Here is a 19,846-nt window from a genome sequence, read left to right as displayed (position 1 = left end):
TCAAAATTTTCTGCAACAAAACTCGATAGAATTTTTCTGCTTCTTTTGTACTTCTTATCGGTATTTTTGCCACCGTTTTGGATCTCTGCTATAAAATTCATCTGTATTTTAGAAAAATTTAATCAAAGTTTGATTTTCATAGCTTCTCAAAAAGTTCTTCGAATTTCAATTTGTTGGACTCTTCATTATAATTTTTAGATATTCTTCATAGTTTTCTTCTTTTAGATTTTCTCTATAACTTGTTCTGTTCTTACAAATTACTACGAAAATTTTATGCAATTTACCATTTGAGTTTTTTTCTCTCACACTTTTGGAATATAATTTTTTGATTTCCTTGTTTTGATTTCTAAAGTTGTCATGAATTTTAAGAAAGATGGGTCTAACGTTTATGTAAAATGTTCGATAGGAGATTCTTTTTGTTTATTCCGATAAACTACTGTAATGTAAAATTTTTGTATATGTAGTATATATGATGTATATATATTTCACGACCCAAATTCATCATGAGTGGCACCAACACTACTCACCTTGTGGGAAAATCATTTATCCTAAAATACCAACTCATAATCAACATTTAGAAGATTCACAGAACTAATCTATCTATAAATAAATTTAAAACCAACACAAAACATAAGTATAACTATATGTGGAATAATGTGCTTAACCATAACCATTCCTAGGAATCGAAAGTCATCCATACCAAAACTACTGAAGATTGTCAAGAAGGGGATGCAACCCCAAAACTAAAAAGAAAACATAAGTCCAGAAATAAGAACTATGTCGTAAAGGAAAGATATCATGGTAGCCCAGATATGTCGTTCACCCTGATATTTGAAGTTAGTTGTAGGAATCATAAGTAAGGTTTTGTAGGAGCCTTTGCAATATACGTTGCATTCACAAAAGTAAAAGCAGGTGTAGTGTCAGTACACAAGAAAATAACAATATTTGATGAGGTCATTTGACCAATCCAAATGATAATATGAACATATAACCAAATTATAGTACAAGAAGTTAATCCATGCTCAAACAAATATACATTTAGCATAACAAACAACAAAAATGTAGTTTAAACTTAAAACTAGCAAGTCAACAAAATTTTCAAGTCATGTTCAGCCAAGCCAAGTCAAGAAATGTAAATAATTATCAAGCATAAAATATATTCCCTGTTTCACTGGTGGAACTGTCAAACTTATCTGACCCTCGTACATACACACTATGGGTAAAATGTCCACCCTCTAGCCATGACCTACAAGAGATAATTTTCGTCCATATACTAAATCTGGATACAAGTATTTGCCAACTTTATTTCACTAATAACTTGTGAAAATGTTCGAAATATCAAAATATTTCACATTTAACAATGAGGTAGGTCAAAATTATACAACAAAATAAAATTATATGCATTGATCACACCGAATAACATGCACTAACAAAACACACTAACTAATTGCTAACGTGCGCATAGAATGCAAATTCAATTTACACTACAATATCGTCACCTACCTCAAACCAAGCTTGCACAACTCCTCTAAGCTAGAACTTTGTCCTTCCATGAAATTTTTTCTTACTCTTGGTTGAGAATATGCATATAAACACACAATTAATTAAATGACTTGTCATGTTGTAAATTATACTCACACTGACCCCTAAGGTCAAGTTCATGATCATTTTCTACCCGTTATAGGGTTGTCCTACGGTAATTTATCTAAGACTGCCAATTTCACGGATAAATTAGTGATTTAACAAAATGCAAGAGTAAATTAATAATTAACAATAAAAACTCATTAACTTGTTACATAGTTCTCTCCCTTCCACCAAAATAACTAAAACTAACCCTAAAACTCTTTCCAAACTTCATAAATTAGCAATTGTAAGGCTTAATTATCAATTACCAATGAGAAAATACCCAATTACCCCCTGAACTATATCCAAAAAAGGCTATGACCTACCTCAACTTAAAGGAGGTCCTATTACCCCTCTAAACTAATTAAAAGTATAATTTTTACATCCTTAGTGCCTATGTGGCACATAAGTGGAAAACACGTGTGCCTATGTGGACACTTCAGTATGTTGTGCCATGTATGTGCCACGTAGGCACCAAGGGTGTCAAAAAGTTTAGGGGGGTAATAGGACCCCTTTTAAGTTGAGGTGTGTCATAACCTTTTTGGGTATAGTTCAGGGGGTAATTGGGTATTATCTCATTACTAATTAATTACTAAGTTTTTAATTTTTGCCGCTATAGCGCGCGTTGACCAAGTTTGATCGTCACTATACCAAAATTTTCTCCATTATAATGATACAATGCAATAGCAATGTCCATGCTTCCATAGCAGTATCGATGGGAAAGAATGTCCAGTTTCGCTCAAAATCTCAATTTTTACGACACACCTTAAATCTGAGACATTCCAAATAATTCCCTTTACACTAAAATTAATTTTGGTAGTTCTACTTATCCAAATTCAATTATAGAAATTTCTACAGATTCTTTGTCATCTTAACTAATTATAAATCAAACAAACACCACAAAACTTGTCAAAATCATTCTTGAATTTTTCTAGATCATGGCTCACTTCGATTTCGCTCGAAACTAGCGTAGCATGAAACTTATAACTTTAAATCCTAATAGAATTTTAACATGGGAAGTTTATACATAATGATAGAAATGGTCATTACAACAGATATAGATTTACGTATCATTTGTCCTCGAATGATCAAACAAAAAATAGGCTAAAAAAAGAAGAAAAAAGAGTACATGTATCCTCAAATAATTTAGGGTACTTATCCTGCATCTCTTAACGATTTATCAAGTGGCTTCCTTAATTGAAAGATGCTTTCATCAAACCTTAACCAAACAAATTTACTTCATCCACAATTTTTGAACATCCCAATCTCAAATCGCTACTGGTTCCTCCTCGTAAGCCAAGTCTTTATCTAAAAGAACTGAGTCCCACTTTATGATGTAGTCCTCATTCCTATGGTACCTCTTGAGTATAGAGACATAAAATACCGATGGACTCCCGACAATCCCAACAGTAGAGCTAAACTGTACCAACTGAACCCATCTCTTCAAAAACCTCGAAGGGACTAATATATCGAGTTTTGAACTTAACCTTATTTTCGAACCTCATGATTTCATTCATGGGAGAAACCTTACACAAAACTTGATCCCCAACCTTAAAGTCTATATCTCTTACCTGACGGTCTGCATGCTCTTTCTGCCTACTTTGAGCAACCAACAACATAGTTTTAATGAAACTTACTTTCTCTTAAACCTCCTTTACCAAACAAGTGCCCAAATATTTAACATCATTAGCATCAAACCACCCAATAGGTGACCTACACTTTCTTTCATAAAGTGCCTTAGATAGTGCCATATCAATGTTAGAGTGATAACTATTATTGTATGAAAACTCACACAATAGAATAAATTTGTCCCAATGACCATAAAAATCAATCACGCAAATCCTCAACATATCCTCTAGAACCCGAATTGCCCTCTCTGATTACCAATCAGTTTGAGGGTTAAAAGTCGTGCTAAATGTAAGCTTGGTGCACAATTCCTTCTCTATCAGAAATAATGAGAAGTGGCACTTCATAAAGTTTCATAACCTAGTTAACATAGATTTTAGCTAACTATTGAGGGTTGTAGTCAACTCAAATCGGTAAAAAGTAAGTTGATTTCTTCAATCGATACATTATCATCCAAATGGAGTCATATTTTCCAAGGTCTTAAGAATACCCACTACAAAATTCATAATAATATGCTACCATTTCCATATAGGTATAGACATCCTCTGAAATAACCCCAAATGCCTTTGGTATTTATACTTCACCTGCTAACAATTTTGACACATGGGCACACAATTCCCTATGTTCCTTTTATCTTGGGCCACCAATAAAGTTGCCTTAAATCATGGTACATCATGGTCAATGAATAGAATAATGAAAACCATGGGCCTTCGAAAGTACATCATAAATCAAATCACAAACCCAAGGAACACATGTTCTTTCCTTAAACCAAAATGCCCCACCAGCGTTGAGAGTGGCGTGTGCCGCCTCTTCACACAAAACTTTATTTCAGAGAACATTCAGTTTCTTATTCTTAGATTGTTTAACCGTAGATAGCTCTATAAATATTGAATTTACCTGCACACTAGCCAATATGCCACCTCTGTCTAAGACCTCAAATTGCATTCTCAGAGATGCAAGAGTTTGAAACTCTCTAGTTAAAGGTTGCCTAGACACCCTCGAGAATGAAAAACTACCCATACTTACAACCTTTTTGGCTTAATGCATCTCCCACAATATTGGCATTACCCGAATGATACAGAATAGTTACATCATAATACTTCAATAATTCCATCCATCTCCGCTGCCATAGATTCAAATCCCTTTAAGTAAATACATGTTGCAGGCTATGATAGTCTATGAAGACCACATATTTGACACCATAAAGATAGTGTCTCCAACTCTTTAATGTAAATACCACCGATGCCAACTCTAAGTTATGTATCATGTAGTTCCCTTCATGAGGCTTCAACTAACTTGAAGCATAAACAGTGACATTTCTATCATGTATCAATACACCATCCAAGATCAAAAGTAAAGCATAAAAAAATACTATAAATTCCTTACCTTCAATCAGTAGTAAAAGGATAGGCGTTGTAGTCAAGAGTGTCTAAAGCTATTGAAAGCTCTCCTCACATTGATCCGACCAAACAAATAACACTTTCTTCTGAGTCAACCTTGTCAAGTGTGTTGCAATAGATGCAAAGTTCTGACAAACCTATGGCAACAATTAGCAAGACCCATAAAGCTCCTTACCTTAATCACTGAACTAGGCCGAGTCCAATTTTTAGTTGCCTCAATCTTCTGGGGGTCCACTATCACTCCTTTTTTGGAAAATACTAGGCCCAATAAGGCAATTGACGACAAGCAAAATTCACACTTTGAAAACTTCGTAAATAGTTATTTCTCCCTTAGATTCCCTAAAACTATACGAAGGTGACCTACATGCTCCTTACTTTTGAAGTAGACTTGAATATCATCAATAAACACAATAAGAGAATAATACGTGAATGATTTAAAGATACCATTCATCAGGCTCATAAAGACTACAGGTGCATTAGTTAGCCCAAAAGAGATCACCAGAAACTCATAATGATCGTATCAAGTTTTAAAAGTCATCTTTGGTATATCCTTAAATTTTTTAAATTGATGATAAACCAACCGCAAATTAATATTTAAGAATACTAATGCACCATTTAACTGGTCAAATATATCATCTATGTGAGGCAAGTGATATTTATTTTTTATAATAACCTTATTCAGCTATCTATAATCAATGCACATCCTCAAACTACCATCCTTTTTCTTAACAAATAGGACTGGAGCACCCCAAGGTGAAGCACTTGGACAAATAAAACCCATGTCAAGCAGTTCCTTCAATTGAGTTTTAAGTTCCCTCAACTTTTCTGGAGTCATTCTATAAGGAAGGATTGATATAGGGTGGATGCTTGGCTCTAAGTCAATACAAAAATCTGTATCTCTATTTAGAGGCATCCCCGATAGATCTGAAGGAAACATAACTTAGAATTTGAAAACTACCAAAACTTACTCTATAGAAGGGATCCCCCATTGACATCCCAAAGAAAAACTAAAAACACTGAATACCCCTTCTTTACTAACTTTTTGGCCCGGATAAAAGATATAATTTTCATCTATTTGGCTTTGTACTCTCCCTTCCATTCTAGTTTACCAGTTCCAGGCATAGAGTCATTGTCTTACCATTATGGTTTAAAATAGTATGATAGGGAGATAATCAAGTCATATCCAGAATTATATCAAACCATCATGTACAGAATAATCAAGTTTACCCTAGTCTGAAAACCCACAAATAATACAGAATAGAAATAGTAAACATGGGTTACTACCAAAGACACATCAACTGTAGTAGACACATAAATGAGGTAATCGAGTACAACATAAACCATATCTAAACCTACCGCAAACTAGACAGATACATAAGAATAAGTAGACCCCGAATTAAATAAAACAAAATTTATCTGATCATAAACAAAGATAATACCTGTGAACACCGCATCAAAAGCCCCAGCATTAATCTTTTCTAAAAATGCATAACAGTGTGCCCGATCATCAATTTGAACTAAGTTTTTCTCGAGTTGCGCTCCTCCTACTATGTCGCTATTTTATAAACCACTCTGTCCACTTGTCTAATTTCTCTATCCATCATGTGGATTATCCTTGCCATTACTTCCTCCCTTTTTAACACTGGAACTATAGCCCAAGTCTACTGTTGTTCCTGGTCATTTGCTTGTCTCATAGGACATTTCCTATTAAAGTAACCAATACCACCACAATAGTAACATCCTTTCTCAAGAGAAGGCCGACTAGTAAAAGAGTAAGAAGCCCCTTGGACCCTAATCGTGTTGCTGAGAAACCTTAGTTAGAAATACAATAGAAGTTAGCAAGGCGAACTAAATAGGATGGGCCAAATATTCCTATTGATCGTGGCTCTCAGAGTAAGGCCAAGTGAAATTCCTAACACTACGGGATATTTTGGCTAACATCTTAGCCTAACCAGCTACTAACATCTTAGCTTGACCGATTTGTGTTACCTTCTCTACCTTCTTCACATAGTCTGAAACTTTAGTGAACCCCTTTGCAACAGAACTCATATGCACAGACAAAACCTGAAGATCATAATTCAAATCCTTAATGTACAGGTGAATCCTCTCCTTTTCAGTAGTCAAAAGATGAGTAGTATAGCGAACAAGGCATGAAACATAGACTCATAAGCTGCAACAAACATATCACCTTACTCCAATGAAAAAAACTAATCCTTCTTAAGGCCCCAGTGGGCCCATGATACATAATTCTCTAGGAATAAGGCATGAAACTACTCCCAAGTCAATGGAGGTAAAATCGGTGATAAACATTTAATATACGCCATCCATCATTGCTAGCATCTTTCTCTAATAGAAAAGTCATAAACTTAACTCTACTTAGCTTCACAATACCCATCTTATGCAACCTCATAACAGATAAACTCAAAATCATCCTCAAACTTAGTACCCTAGAATATTAGAGCTTTTATCTTCAAAATAAATTCAGTAGCTGATGTTTTGCACCAGTCATCGTTGAATTTAAAACTAAACAATAAAAAACATCAATCCCTGAAGCTTCATCTATTCTAGGAGCCATAGCAATAGTAGGTTCAACAATCGAAGCCTGAAAAAGGGTACCACAGGTGTGGCTTTAGTCCTCGCCAATCCACTCAGAAAACTAACACCTACTGAACAACCTCAACAAACATAAGGGGTAGTGCTGCAACCCTAGCTGGTGCCTCTACCTCGGGCCTCATGCCCTATTCCTCGATTGCTTACATCTCCTCCAGATGATACTAAAGTGATGGAGGTAACACTGACCTTTAAAAAGTCTAATTAATTGCTACTTGAGCTTCACCCCTGGCGGGTGTGGCTAATCCTCTCTTTCCCCTACCTCTCCCTTTCACTCGTTTTCTTTCCCTTATGGTTCGCAGCTGAAGCGATTAGTGATTAGGATGTTGGTCGGGTTTCATTTGATCTAGCAATCAGCATCTACGGATAAAAAAATGAAGAAAATTAGATATTAATTTGGATCGCCAGATATCAATTGAAATCAAGTTATAGCACGAAAGAAACAAAAATGACAGATTTCTAAGGCCCTATAGCCTCCCTAAGAAAAGTACAAATATCTATGTACCGTTCTACGAGACTCTACTGGACTCATTTTGGTACAACAAGATCGATAAACTTAGGCTCTAATACCAACTTTATCATGACCCAAACCTGTCTTGGCACCCATACTACTCACCTGGGGGAGAACCATCTACCCCTAAAATACCAACGCATAATCAACACTTAGAAGAGTTAAAGAACTAATCCAACAATAAATAAATTCAAAACCATCCCAAAACATAAGTACAGCTAAATACGGAATAGCGTACTTAACCATAGCCATCTCTAAGAACCAAAGTCATCCATTAAAAACTATTAAAGATTGTCAAAAAGGGAATGAATTCCAAATCTAAAAGAAAAGTATAAATCCAGAAATAAGAACTATCTTAGAAAAGAAAGATTTCATGGTAGGCTGAATATGCCGCTCACCCTAAAATCTGAAATCAGTCACTGAAATCACAAGTGAGGTCTCGTAAAAGCCGCGAAAATATGTGTTGCACTCACAAAAGTAAGAATAGGTGTAGTATCAGCACATAAGAAAACAACAGTGTACTGGTAGGAGCATTTGGCCCAACCCAAGATGAGAATATGAACATAGTCAACTTATAGTGAAATAAGGTAATCCATGCTCAAACTACTATACACTTAGCATAACAAACAACAAATAAGTAGTTTAAGGTTAAATCAACAAGTCAACAAAATATCACCAAGCCACATTCAGCTAAGACATGTAAATAATTATCAAGTGTAAAATATATTTTTTGATTCGCTCATGGAACCGTCAAACTCACCTAACCCTCATAGATACACGCTATGGGTAAAATATCCACCCTCTAGCCATGACCTACTAGGGACAATTTTCATCCATGTACTATGTCTTAGAAACAAATGTCTGTCATGTTGTTACGCTAATAATATATGAGAATGTTCTAAATACCAAAAGATTCCACGTTTTGTAATGAGGTATGTCAAAATCAAACAACAACATAAATCATTAGCATTGATCAAACCAAACATCATGCACTAACAAGTCATACTACATAATATTTAACATGAACCTATAGAAAAAATCGGATTTACACTACAATTTATCACTTACCTCGAACAAAGAATGTACAACTTCTCTAAGTCAAAGTTTTGCCCTTCCGTGTAATTTTTATTTGCTCTTAGTCTAGAACATGCATATAAGCTCATAATTAATGAAATGACATATCATGCTGGAAATTATAAATTACCCCTAAGATCAAGTTCATGATTATTTCCTTCTTGTTCTAGGGTTGTCCTACCGTAATTCACCTAAAACTATCAATTTTAGGAATAAACTAGTGAACTAATGAAATGCAAGGGTGAATTAATCGTTAATAATTAAAACCTATTAAATTATTACTTAATTCTCTCCTTTGCACCAGAAAACAACTGAAATCATCCCTAAAACCCTCTCCAAACTTCATAAGTTAGCAATTCTATGGCTTAATTATCAATTACTAGTTAACGGGGAAGAAATCTTTACCTTAACAAAGTCAACTGATGGAAATCTAGTGGGAATTGACAAAAATAGCTCCTCATTTTTCCAAGATAAATTTTAGAAAAATAAACTATTTTGTGGGAATAATTAATTAAATCGGCAACTTTCGCCGCTATAGCAGTCATTGACCAGGTCTAACTGTCGCTATGCGAAAATTTCTCCACTTTAGTGACATATTGCTATAGCAACGTTGATGAGACAAAATATCCAATTTCTCCCAAAAATTCCAATTTTTGCAACAGACTTTAAATCCGAGAAATTTCAAACAATGTCATTTACGCTAAGATCAATTTCGAGAGTTCTACTTATCCAAATTCGATTCCATAAATTTCTATGGGTTTCCTATCACCTTAGCTAATTAGAAATCAAATCAAACACCAACAAAATTTTCCAAATAATTTTTGAATTTTTTTAGGTCATACCTCGCTCTGATTTCGCGCGAAACTTGCCTAGCCTGAAATTTATAACTTCAAATTCAGGTAGAATTTAACATTAAATTTTCAATGAAAGGTTTGACATAACGATATAAATGATCGTTAAAATACATCTCCTATACATAGCTATGCATGATTTTACACTATTTATACAATATCGGTACATTAGATAACTATTTATATGGATGAATATACATCTCACGTACATAGTTATATATCATATATACACTATTTATACAATAACGATACATTATATAACTATTTATGTAGTGTTGATACATTGCATATATATTATATATACAACGTCCCATTTTGTACTTGAAATTATCACTTATTATTACACTGATATTTTTTGATGACATGTGGCAGGTGATCAACTATTTATTTGTGACGTGGTGGGAAGATGAATATAGCCAAATCAGATGAGACAGTTACACGAAATGCTAATGTGTTTTCATGCCCCTACAAGTATGGATATATTTGTCCTTTTGCCCTTTATGGCCATGTTTTTTTTTCATAAATAATGATGTCCACCTCCATTTTAAGCTATTGAAAGTTTTTATCTTGAATTTATTCATCTGAGTGAAGTTGTGTTGAAGAGGTCCACAACAATGTTTAAAAATGAAAAAATTATAGAAACTAGCATCCCTAATATTATAATTACAGTAAATATCAACACTTTTTTAAAATTTCAACTTATAGCAAAAGTAATAATATTTTACTCACTTTTTAGAGAGGAGCGTGTGTTTCTCCCATCAGTTTACCCTTTTCTTTTTTTCACGCAATATTCACTTCTCTCTCTCCAATTAACCGCATCTTCTATTTTTTTTTTAATTTTCACTTTTATCTCTCAATCTATTAATAAACATTGTGCTCCATAGTATTTGGATCTCATCTTTTCATATAATTTATATGTTTTTATTTTTTCGTAATGCTTTCTTTTTTGGTTTTTTTTTTGTTTTAGTGTTTTGTGATTTTTTGGTGTTTTTCCATCCAAGGAATGCCGTTTTCGGCGATGGGTGGGCTGGTGGTTTTGATTGACCTCACCAATTTCAGCGTTTCATTGTGGATTTTCGACGGAAGGAGGGTCTATCCGGAGGATTTTACCGTGACGGTGACCGGCAGCGACAGTAATGGTGTTTTACCAGCGAGTATTAGCCGGAACAGATCACAGGGGGTGAATTTTAGTCGGTGATTTGCTGGTTTTGCAGATCCGATGAGGGATGGGGTTGGCCATCATTTTTATGGGTTTTTCGATGATGTGATAGCGGCGAATCAATATATTCGAGGGAGTTTTCTATAAAATGTAATTTTTACAGTATAGATATGTATTTGTATTTGGTAATGATAAGATTTGTATTTATATTTGGCACTGATAAGATTTGTATTTATTACAGTGTAGATATGTATTTGTATTTGGTATTGTAAGATTTGTATTTGTTACAGTATAGATATGTATTTTTTTTATTTGTAATATTATATTTTATGGACAATATGTTCATATATGTATTTTTGTCTTTATAATGTGAAGATATGTATCTGTTAAATTTAAGATATGTATTTGTATTTTAGGGATTATATAAGATGTATTTGTTACAGTACAGATACATATTTGTATTTGCAGGGATTGTGGTTTATATATAATGACATATGCTCGGTGCCTTACTTTTGGTGAATGTGTTCCGAATGTTGACTTTGATTTAGATCTTCTTCGCACGAGATATGCTTCAATCTTGTGGCATTATGGTTCGAGGAAAGAAGAAGAAAAGACACAAAGTGATGATGAAGCACCAATGAGGCTTCCTATGGAAATTGGGATAACTGATGATCATGAAGTGCATGATATTTGATGTTTATTTTGAATTTATTGTATTTGACAACAGTAAACTTTAGGTGGACTAACATTTAGTTGAATATTTCTTAGGTTTCATATGTTACTTTAATTTTGAAAGTCGATATTTTAATGTTTATTTGATGTGATATTTAGATTTTTGATGTTTAAACTATAAAATAGAATTTTTCGCAGTTCATTTATGTTACTGTTATGCATATGTCGATATGAATATGTGGTTTCCAGTTTTAAATATATTTTTGAGTAATTAATATGTATATTCTAGTTACTATATGTATTTTTCATATATGCATTTGTATATTCCATTTTACGCATATGTATTTTGAGTAATGCATGTGTTTTTTTTCAGTTATGCATATGTATTTATGCATAATGCATATGCATATATTATTAACGCATGTGTATTTATCATAATGCATATGTATATATGAATATTGCATTTGTTTTTTACAAGTCTGAATATATATTTTTTGTTATGGATATTTATATATATATATATATATATATATGTTTGAATATATATTTGTCTGGATAATGCTACATCATGAACATATCAACATTTAAACTACAACAATATTATTGTACATTTCCCCATAGACGCCACATACATGCATAATATGGTGTATCATTGTACACACCTCCAACAACTTTTATGATGCTTGCATTACGATCAGAAACTACACACATATGTTATCTTTCACCATATGCTTCCTTTAAATTCTCAAAGAACCAAGTCCAAGATGCATCATTTTCAGAATCAAGTACACTACATGTCAAAGAAAATATGTGTCCTGCATATTAAAAAATACATATAAGAATACATGATTTTTACACATAAAATACTGCATATGTATATTATAAATACATACAGCTGGAAACATATGATACTTTCAGTGAACACATAAACGTACTGCATATGTATATTATAAATACATATAACTGAAAACATATGTAATCTTCATATTGTTGTTCATATGTCCATCTACAAGAGTGTTTAACAAGAACAGAGATTGTTTCCCATTCTCAATCTCCAGAACACAAAAAATCAGTAAAATAAAAATTAAATATCAAATACGTACTATATACAACAAATAATTTGTATATACAAAAATACAAAACAAATTCCAACGAAAAAAAATCTTTTATTTGAATACTAGTTATCATCGACTAAAATTTAAATTTAACGTATAACAATTGTATCTCAATTTTCACATTACATAACGACACAGATAACTTTGAATTTTGAAAAAATAATTTCAATAAAATTATTTTTAAAAAAAAATTGATAAAATTCATATACGATCTCAGATTTTTTAATTTCGCGACTATTACGCAATTTTATTACAAGTTTTTCAGTAATTTTCATAATTTTATTTTATGAAAATCACAAATAGAATCAAGTTTGTTTATCGATACCTGTAATTGGACCATCGTATTTTCAATCTTTTCTTCTATTTAGATGATCAGCAAAACAAATAACATGAAGAAAAATGTTTTTGAATTTGAATCTGTATTTTGAATTTGATTTGAGTTACTGATTATAGAAAATATTTTTTGAATTTTAATTAGTAGTTGTAATTTAACGGTTGTTGTAAAAAAGAGTTTTATAAGGTAAAGAAATCTGTAAATTAACTGTGTCATAAATTAAGAAACAGTTTTTTCCCTTATTTAACACAAACAGATTAGCATTAAATTAGGAAGGAAATCTCTGATTGTATATGTATTTAAATAGCAACAGTTTACTGAAATACAAAATACATATTGCTATTTTTTTATAATTTTGAAACTATTGCTATAAAAGTTACAATTAAGGCTCTATAGTTGCTATTTCTGAAATTTTCTCTTTAAAAATTCTTCATTCTTCCTTCCGTATTGATGTTGTATTTTTCCTTTTGGGCTATTCTTTATCTATAATATATTAAAAGTGTGAATGACCTTAGAAATATCTTTTGAATTTTTTTCCCTTCATTAATGTAGTTTGAACTTTTTATCCTTCATTAAAAGTCGTTGTTTTAGACAAAATGTCTTTTCACTATTTTTTTCTAATATTTAAGAGTTGAAAATTAATTAAATTTATTTATGATAGAACTTTTCCTTATTAGAAGTCATCAGAATTGATGACAAATAATACTTTTTTCATTAGTTTAAGAATTCTAAATCAACTAAATTTGATTTTAAGAAGATTTAAAAAATCTATAAATCTATATCTACATTTACATCTACATCAAAATCTACATCTACAATATACTTAAAATGTGAAGACCATTAGAAAAGTAATAGTTTAAAACCAACTAAAATTTGAATTTTACAAAGTTGCCCAACTATTAGTATAGTACATAATTGTTTTTCCTTGGTATAGAATTAGGAATTGATTTATTTATTTTAAAATCAACTAAATTTGATTTTAAGAAGATTTAAAAAATTTATAAATCTACATTTATATTTACATCTACATCAACATCTACATCTACTTCTACAATATATTAAAAATAGACCATTAGAAAAATAATAGTTTAAAACCAACTAAAATTTGATTTTCATAAAGTTGCCCAAATATTAGTATATTACGTAATTGTTTTTGCTTTGTATAGAACTAGGACTTGATTTACTTATTTTATAAAACTACTTTTTAGGTCTTCTTTTTTTGGATTTTTGTAAAATACCAAGTTTGGTTTGGGATTATTGTTTTTAAATAAGTTAATATTATACATTATTTAGGTTGGGAATTTCTTAAGAAAAATAAGTTAATTATACATTATTTAGATTTTTGAAATTAATTAAAGTCCTTATTTCATCTAGATAAGAAATTATAATATTTAATACTTCTAAATCAATTAAAATTTCACCTTATATAAAAAGAACTTTTATAACTTTATTTAAGTAATACTTTCAATCAAATTTTACAAGATACATAAACTTAACTTATTCTATTTTTAGTTTTCTTCTTATTTTGATTTTTATTTGAGTCATATTATTGTGTTCATTGTCATCGTCTTCTTTGTCTTTCTTTATTAGATTTTCAGTTCACTTACTTGTTCCTTTTGTCTTTACTTTTGTAGGTTTCAAAATGTACATAGGAGAAAAACCAATTTATGTATAGAATTTTCTTATTCAATAAAATCTTGATAGTATCTATGATTAAGACGATAAATTTGTTTATGATTTGAGATTAGTTTTTTAAAATTTTAGTATATTTTTTAAGTTTACGATAAACAAATTATCAGCTATTCTTGATAGACAACTGTTAATTGAGAAGTTAATAATTATCATGTATTCTTGATCGATAAATGTTAATTGACAAATATTTTGTGATTTTTATTTTTAATGAATCATATGCAATTAATAATTTAAAACTAACTTATTTGCAATTTTAAAGTCCTAAAATGTATAGTAAAAAAAGAAAATATTATCAATAGTGGAGGTAAATTATATGTGGAAAAAGGACTCATAATTTATTGTTTTATACGGACTCTATGTGTACGTTGCATATGTGTGCATTTGTTGTTATAATGTTTTACATTTCACATTAATTGATTTATCAAATTTACTTGAAAATTACATAATAAAATGATACTAGCATATATATTTTTTTCGATAATTAACTTTTATGGCAAAAGAATGACAGTAGTATATAAGCTGCCACGAACCCACCATGGTAATTTGATACGTATTTATATTTATATTTATCTATATCTATAATCTATAATATATAAATATCTATAATATATTAAAAGTGTGAAGGGCCGTAAAAATATTATTTGACATTTTTCCCTTCACTAAAAGCATCTACTTTAAACAAAATCGTCTTTTCACTATTTTTCTAATATTTAAGAGTTTGAAGATTAATTAAATAATTGTAGTGAATTTTTCGTTATTAGAATTCATCAGAATTAGTGATAATTAATACCATTTTCATTAGTTTAAGAATTCTAAATCAACTAAAGTTGATTTTAAGAAGATTTGAAAAACTTAGAAATAAATATAAAAGTATTAGAATAAGAAAAATATAAGAAATACCAAATTTGTAAAAAATTTAAGTAGGTAATCAAAGTTTTTCTAAAGATTTAACTTTAAAAATAAAAAAAGATTTTAAATATAGAAAAAATTAGTTGTACTACAAATATGGTTCAAATCGATGCGTCTCTCTTAACCTCTAGCAGCAAAGAGAAGAGATACTGCATGACAAACACAAAAGTGACGATCCATTAACCACTTGAAACTTCTGGTGGTAAATATATACTCGTGCTTACAATAAAACATATGTTTTGAACTTTTTGCATTTCATTAAAAACTTTCGTAAAAGACAAAATCGTCTAATTTTAAATAATCAAAAGTTACACGTGTGAGGCATGTGCGACTAAACTAGTATAAACAAAAATATAACTATATTTGTTGTAAACTAATTACCTTATTGTATATATTTGAAATTATTCCATATGAAAATTCACTTATTTTTACAAAAATATTTTCCTTCTTACCAAACACTCTTAAACAAGATATAATTGAATATTACTGTAAAATTTGAATTATCATAGGGCATCTAAGGGGAGGAATACACTTAATAAATCTCATGTCTCTCCATTCCCCGTAGAAAAAAAAAAAAAAAAAACACAAATATTGGTCAAATTAGTAAAAGCAATTTTTCTTTTTACATTAGTATCTTTTGCCTATCCCTCAATTAGACAGATAAGGAGCTTTTTGGCCGGCTAATAAGAAGATGTGTTTTTTCGTTCCAACTATAAGAAAGATATTTTGGAAGTTTAATGGAGAAGGGCATCCAGGAAAAGGAGTGGTGTTATTTTTTATTCTCGAATCCCTTTAGGTTCGTCTTAGAAGTAGTAAAATTGAAGTCTTCTAGTAGAAGAAATGCAAAGGTTTGTCGTAGTTTTCTGGTTGTTAGCCCACTACAAACAACTACTTGTAATAACGTAATTTACCTTATTTTAGGGACATGTAGTGTCAATATTACAAAAATTGAACTTGGAAAATAAGGTAACTAACTTGTTATAACATGTTAATTATTATTGTTAGCATATAACTTGTTTGCAATATCATCATATGTAAGTTAAATCGCTTGAGTTAATAATTAGATCATATATGTTATGAACCTTGTTTTTGACTTAACCTATTGGGTTCAAAATCCATTTAGCATGATATTAAAGTCAGGTTGGGCTCGTGATAGATTGTTCACTCTCCAATTGGGATGTTTGGGCATCAGGGCATGCCGGGGTGATGGAATCCCACCTCGGAGATGGATGAGTTCCTTGGACTCTTTATATGGCTTAGGATAATTCTCACTCTTTGCGCTACATTTTAAGGTTGAGTTAAGCTCAAGCTCCATGAGTATAGTTAAAAGTTGCACTTTACAATTCTTGCTCCAATTAATGTGGCCACAGATTTTTTTTTTTCCAATGGGGGCAGGATTTTGGTCATATTGTATGGTGAACTGGGAATAAATTAAAGAACATCAAAAGCTTTCTGGTTCAAAGATATCTCTGAGCGCGCCAGCTCCTTATGTTGCACAAATAAAGTCATATGCTATGCACCTAATTTTAAGGGCTATATATATTCAGTTAGTTTACAAGTTTTAATATCAAAGTTACAACATTAATTCACCATAAAACATGTCGAATAGTACTACAAGTTTCCTTTATTTTCGTTACAATAATTTTAGAACATCGTTGTCGAAATCTAGGCGATCATTTAACCTGTCGAAGTTAAAGCAAACGCCAAGCCCGACGTCCTTGGCTCATTTCCATCCAAAATTGGAGGAAATGAAAAAGGTATTTGACAAATTTGACACTAACAAGGATGGAAAAATCACGAAAGAAGAATACAAATCGGCGATGAAGATGATGGGCAGTGGGGGGGGAAATAGGAAATCTTATGAAGTTGGTGATGCATTTCAGGCTGCAGATACTAATGGGGATGGATTCATTAGCTTTGAGGAGTTCATGAGAGCGCAGAATCTTGAAGGTGGTGTGAATTTGACCGACATTAAAAGTGCTTTCATGGCGTTTGATTTGGATGGTGATGGCAAAATTAGCGCGGAGGAATTGTTGCATGTTCAACAAATGCTGGGAGAAAAATGTAGCTTGGAGAGTTGCAAGAAAATGGTCAGAGGTGTTGATGCTAATGGGGATGGACTTATAGACATGGACGAATTTGTGACCATGATGACGCGCACCATGAAGCTCGTCTGAGAGTCCAAGTATACGAACCCATGGGAGGACAATCCTTTCACTGGTAGTTGGGTAATTCCATCCAAGAAACAATGTAGTAATGTCATAAAATAGCTTCCAAAAACTTATATATACAGAGTCTCGACCTGTTTTCTTTCCTCTTCAGAACATGTTTAGAATCGACATCAATCAATTTATATTGAAAAAGGCCCAACCAATCTGCACATCTGGGAATGCTGATGAACCAACCAGTAAACGTGATTCCTAAGGGACGGTTGTGTAAATTGATTTACCTTCTTTCCTATTGCTTTTTTTGAAGCAAAAGTATCCTGTTTCTGTATTCGAGTTTGTTATGCTAAATTGAATTTTGAAATGGACTCCGGAAAAAGATAAAAGAGTTACAATTCTAGCACTACATATAGTAATAATTTATGTAATATTTCGATTTTGTTCTGAGACTGATCGCGATCTGTTTGACTTGCGAAAATTGATAACACATCCGCCAGTATATCAGGCGCGATTGTGAGAAACCAAAAACATTGTGTCAGATCAGGAGTCATAACAATCTGGCAGAGGGTATACCAAATTCAAGCATAGATAGATTATGAATGTCATGCCAATGGTAAGGGAGGTACATGGTTACTCCCAGTTTGTGTTTCTATGATTTTGCCTTTTGTGATCAAGATCCAATACATTGGCAATTCATGGCAATGCGTTGAGCCCTTGTTTGAAGGGAATTATTTATGAAAGAGGTAACTAGGTGCTGTTTTTAGAATCTCACAGCGGTTTGTGAAATTACTTACTATCTCCTTAAAAGGTTTTATGAAATTCTCACTTCATGGTCTAACTTTTTCGGCTGAATTTTGCTAAAATTCATTTCATCACATCACAAATGGAGGGGCATGAGTCATACCCATCCATATTTTCTAGTTACCAAATGACAGATCCCCAAGTGTTGTACTGCTACGAGCTACCCTACACAAATGTCCAGGTTTGGCGTGCGGTGATTGCTAGAGTCTCACGTTTTCCTTCTAATGCAAATAGAGCTGAGCTATAGCCACTAATGAAGGATATGAATAAGCAGGACTTGATTCTAGTTAGATCAAGTTGCACTAATTGTGGTAAAATGGAAGTCTATTCAAGAATCTGTGTCATTGTTCATATTTCAAAAAAGTTTTCTAGAAAGATATTATTGTCACTTTTCTCTCCACAATTTGAGTTGGAATAAAGTTGCTAGAATCAGCATCACTTCAAAGCCACTAATGGAGAATAATTCATATTATTAGAGTGAATTGAATCAATTCATTTTGAACAAAAATTTAAAAGTAAAAGATGCCCATCAAATAGATTCCCTAGCACTTGAAAAAAGTTGTGCAAATTTAACAACCAACCAATATACAAAGGAAGTTTCAACAGGAGGGCATCACATCCCCAGTAAAGGCAGTGTTCTCTTTGCTAAGTAAAGGTGAAGAAAGAGATGGCAATAATGAGTTGTTTCGAGCTTCCAGTGCAGCAGCCGGATAGGGATATGTCAGTGCAGGAATTCAAGGTGTGGATTAAGCAATTCGATATGGATCATGACAAGCGCATTAGCCCTGAAGAACTAACAGAAGCCCTTGAGAGTCTACACATGTGGTTCAGCTCGTGGAAGGCTCGTGGAGTCATGAAGGATGCTGATACTGATCATACTGGTTTCATTGATAACAAGAAAGAAGTAGAGAAACTAGTTAAGTATGCCCAACAACGTTTGCACATGAAAATCCATCAAAGTTAATCCCTTGCCGACAAGAGTTCAAGTATTCAATCAAGTGAACTGCTAAGATCCTCGAGTGGGAACTTAAGGGGGTTGTTTTTTCCTGCCTTTTCTCTAAGCATTCGGTATGGAAATCCACTTGCTAATTAATGAAAGTTCCTGCCGAATGGACTTATCAATGGTATAAGTGTTTCTAACCAAAAAGTCCTTTATTTTCGTTTTGTACATCAATAAAGTGTGGCAAATTATACTTCATTAACTGACAATTATTGCCATAACCATTAGAAGTAATGGTTAAAGTTGATCGTCTCAAATCTTTTTTATCCATTTTTAGAGGAATCGATTAAAAATAAGAAATATT

At 32.0% G+C, this 19,846-nt stretch overlaps 1 protein-coding gene across 1 annotated transcript; it reads left to right on the top strand.

Annotated features, from left to right (window-relative positions):
* The first annotated feature begins 17,077 nt into the window (after positions 1–17,077).
* Positions 17,078–18,149, top strand: LOC107860972 (calmodulin-like protein 30). Its single transcript, XM_016706396.2, has one exon. It carries the CDS (start codon positions 17,175–17,177, stop codon positions 17,751–17,753), a length of 579 nt encoding a protein of 192 aa, XP_016561882.2. The 5' UTR covers positions 17,078–17,174; the 3' UTR covers positions 17,754–18,149.
* The last annotated feature ends 1,697 nt before the right edge of the window (positions 18,150–19,846 follow it).

This window comes from Capsicum annuum, chromosome 2 (assembly GCF_002878395.1).
Source record: "Capsicum annuum cultivar UCD-10X-F1 chromosome 2, UCD10Xv1.1, whole genome shotgun sequence".
Lineage (NCBI taxonomy): Eukaryota > Viridiplantae > Streptophyta > Magnoliopsida > Solanales > Solanaceae > Capsicum > Capsicum annuum.
Note: the sequence above shows the minus strand (reverse complement) of the source record. Positions and strands in the feature narration are given on the sequence as shown.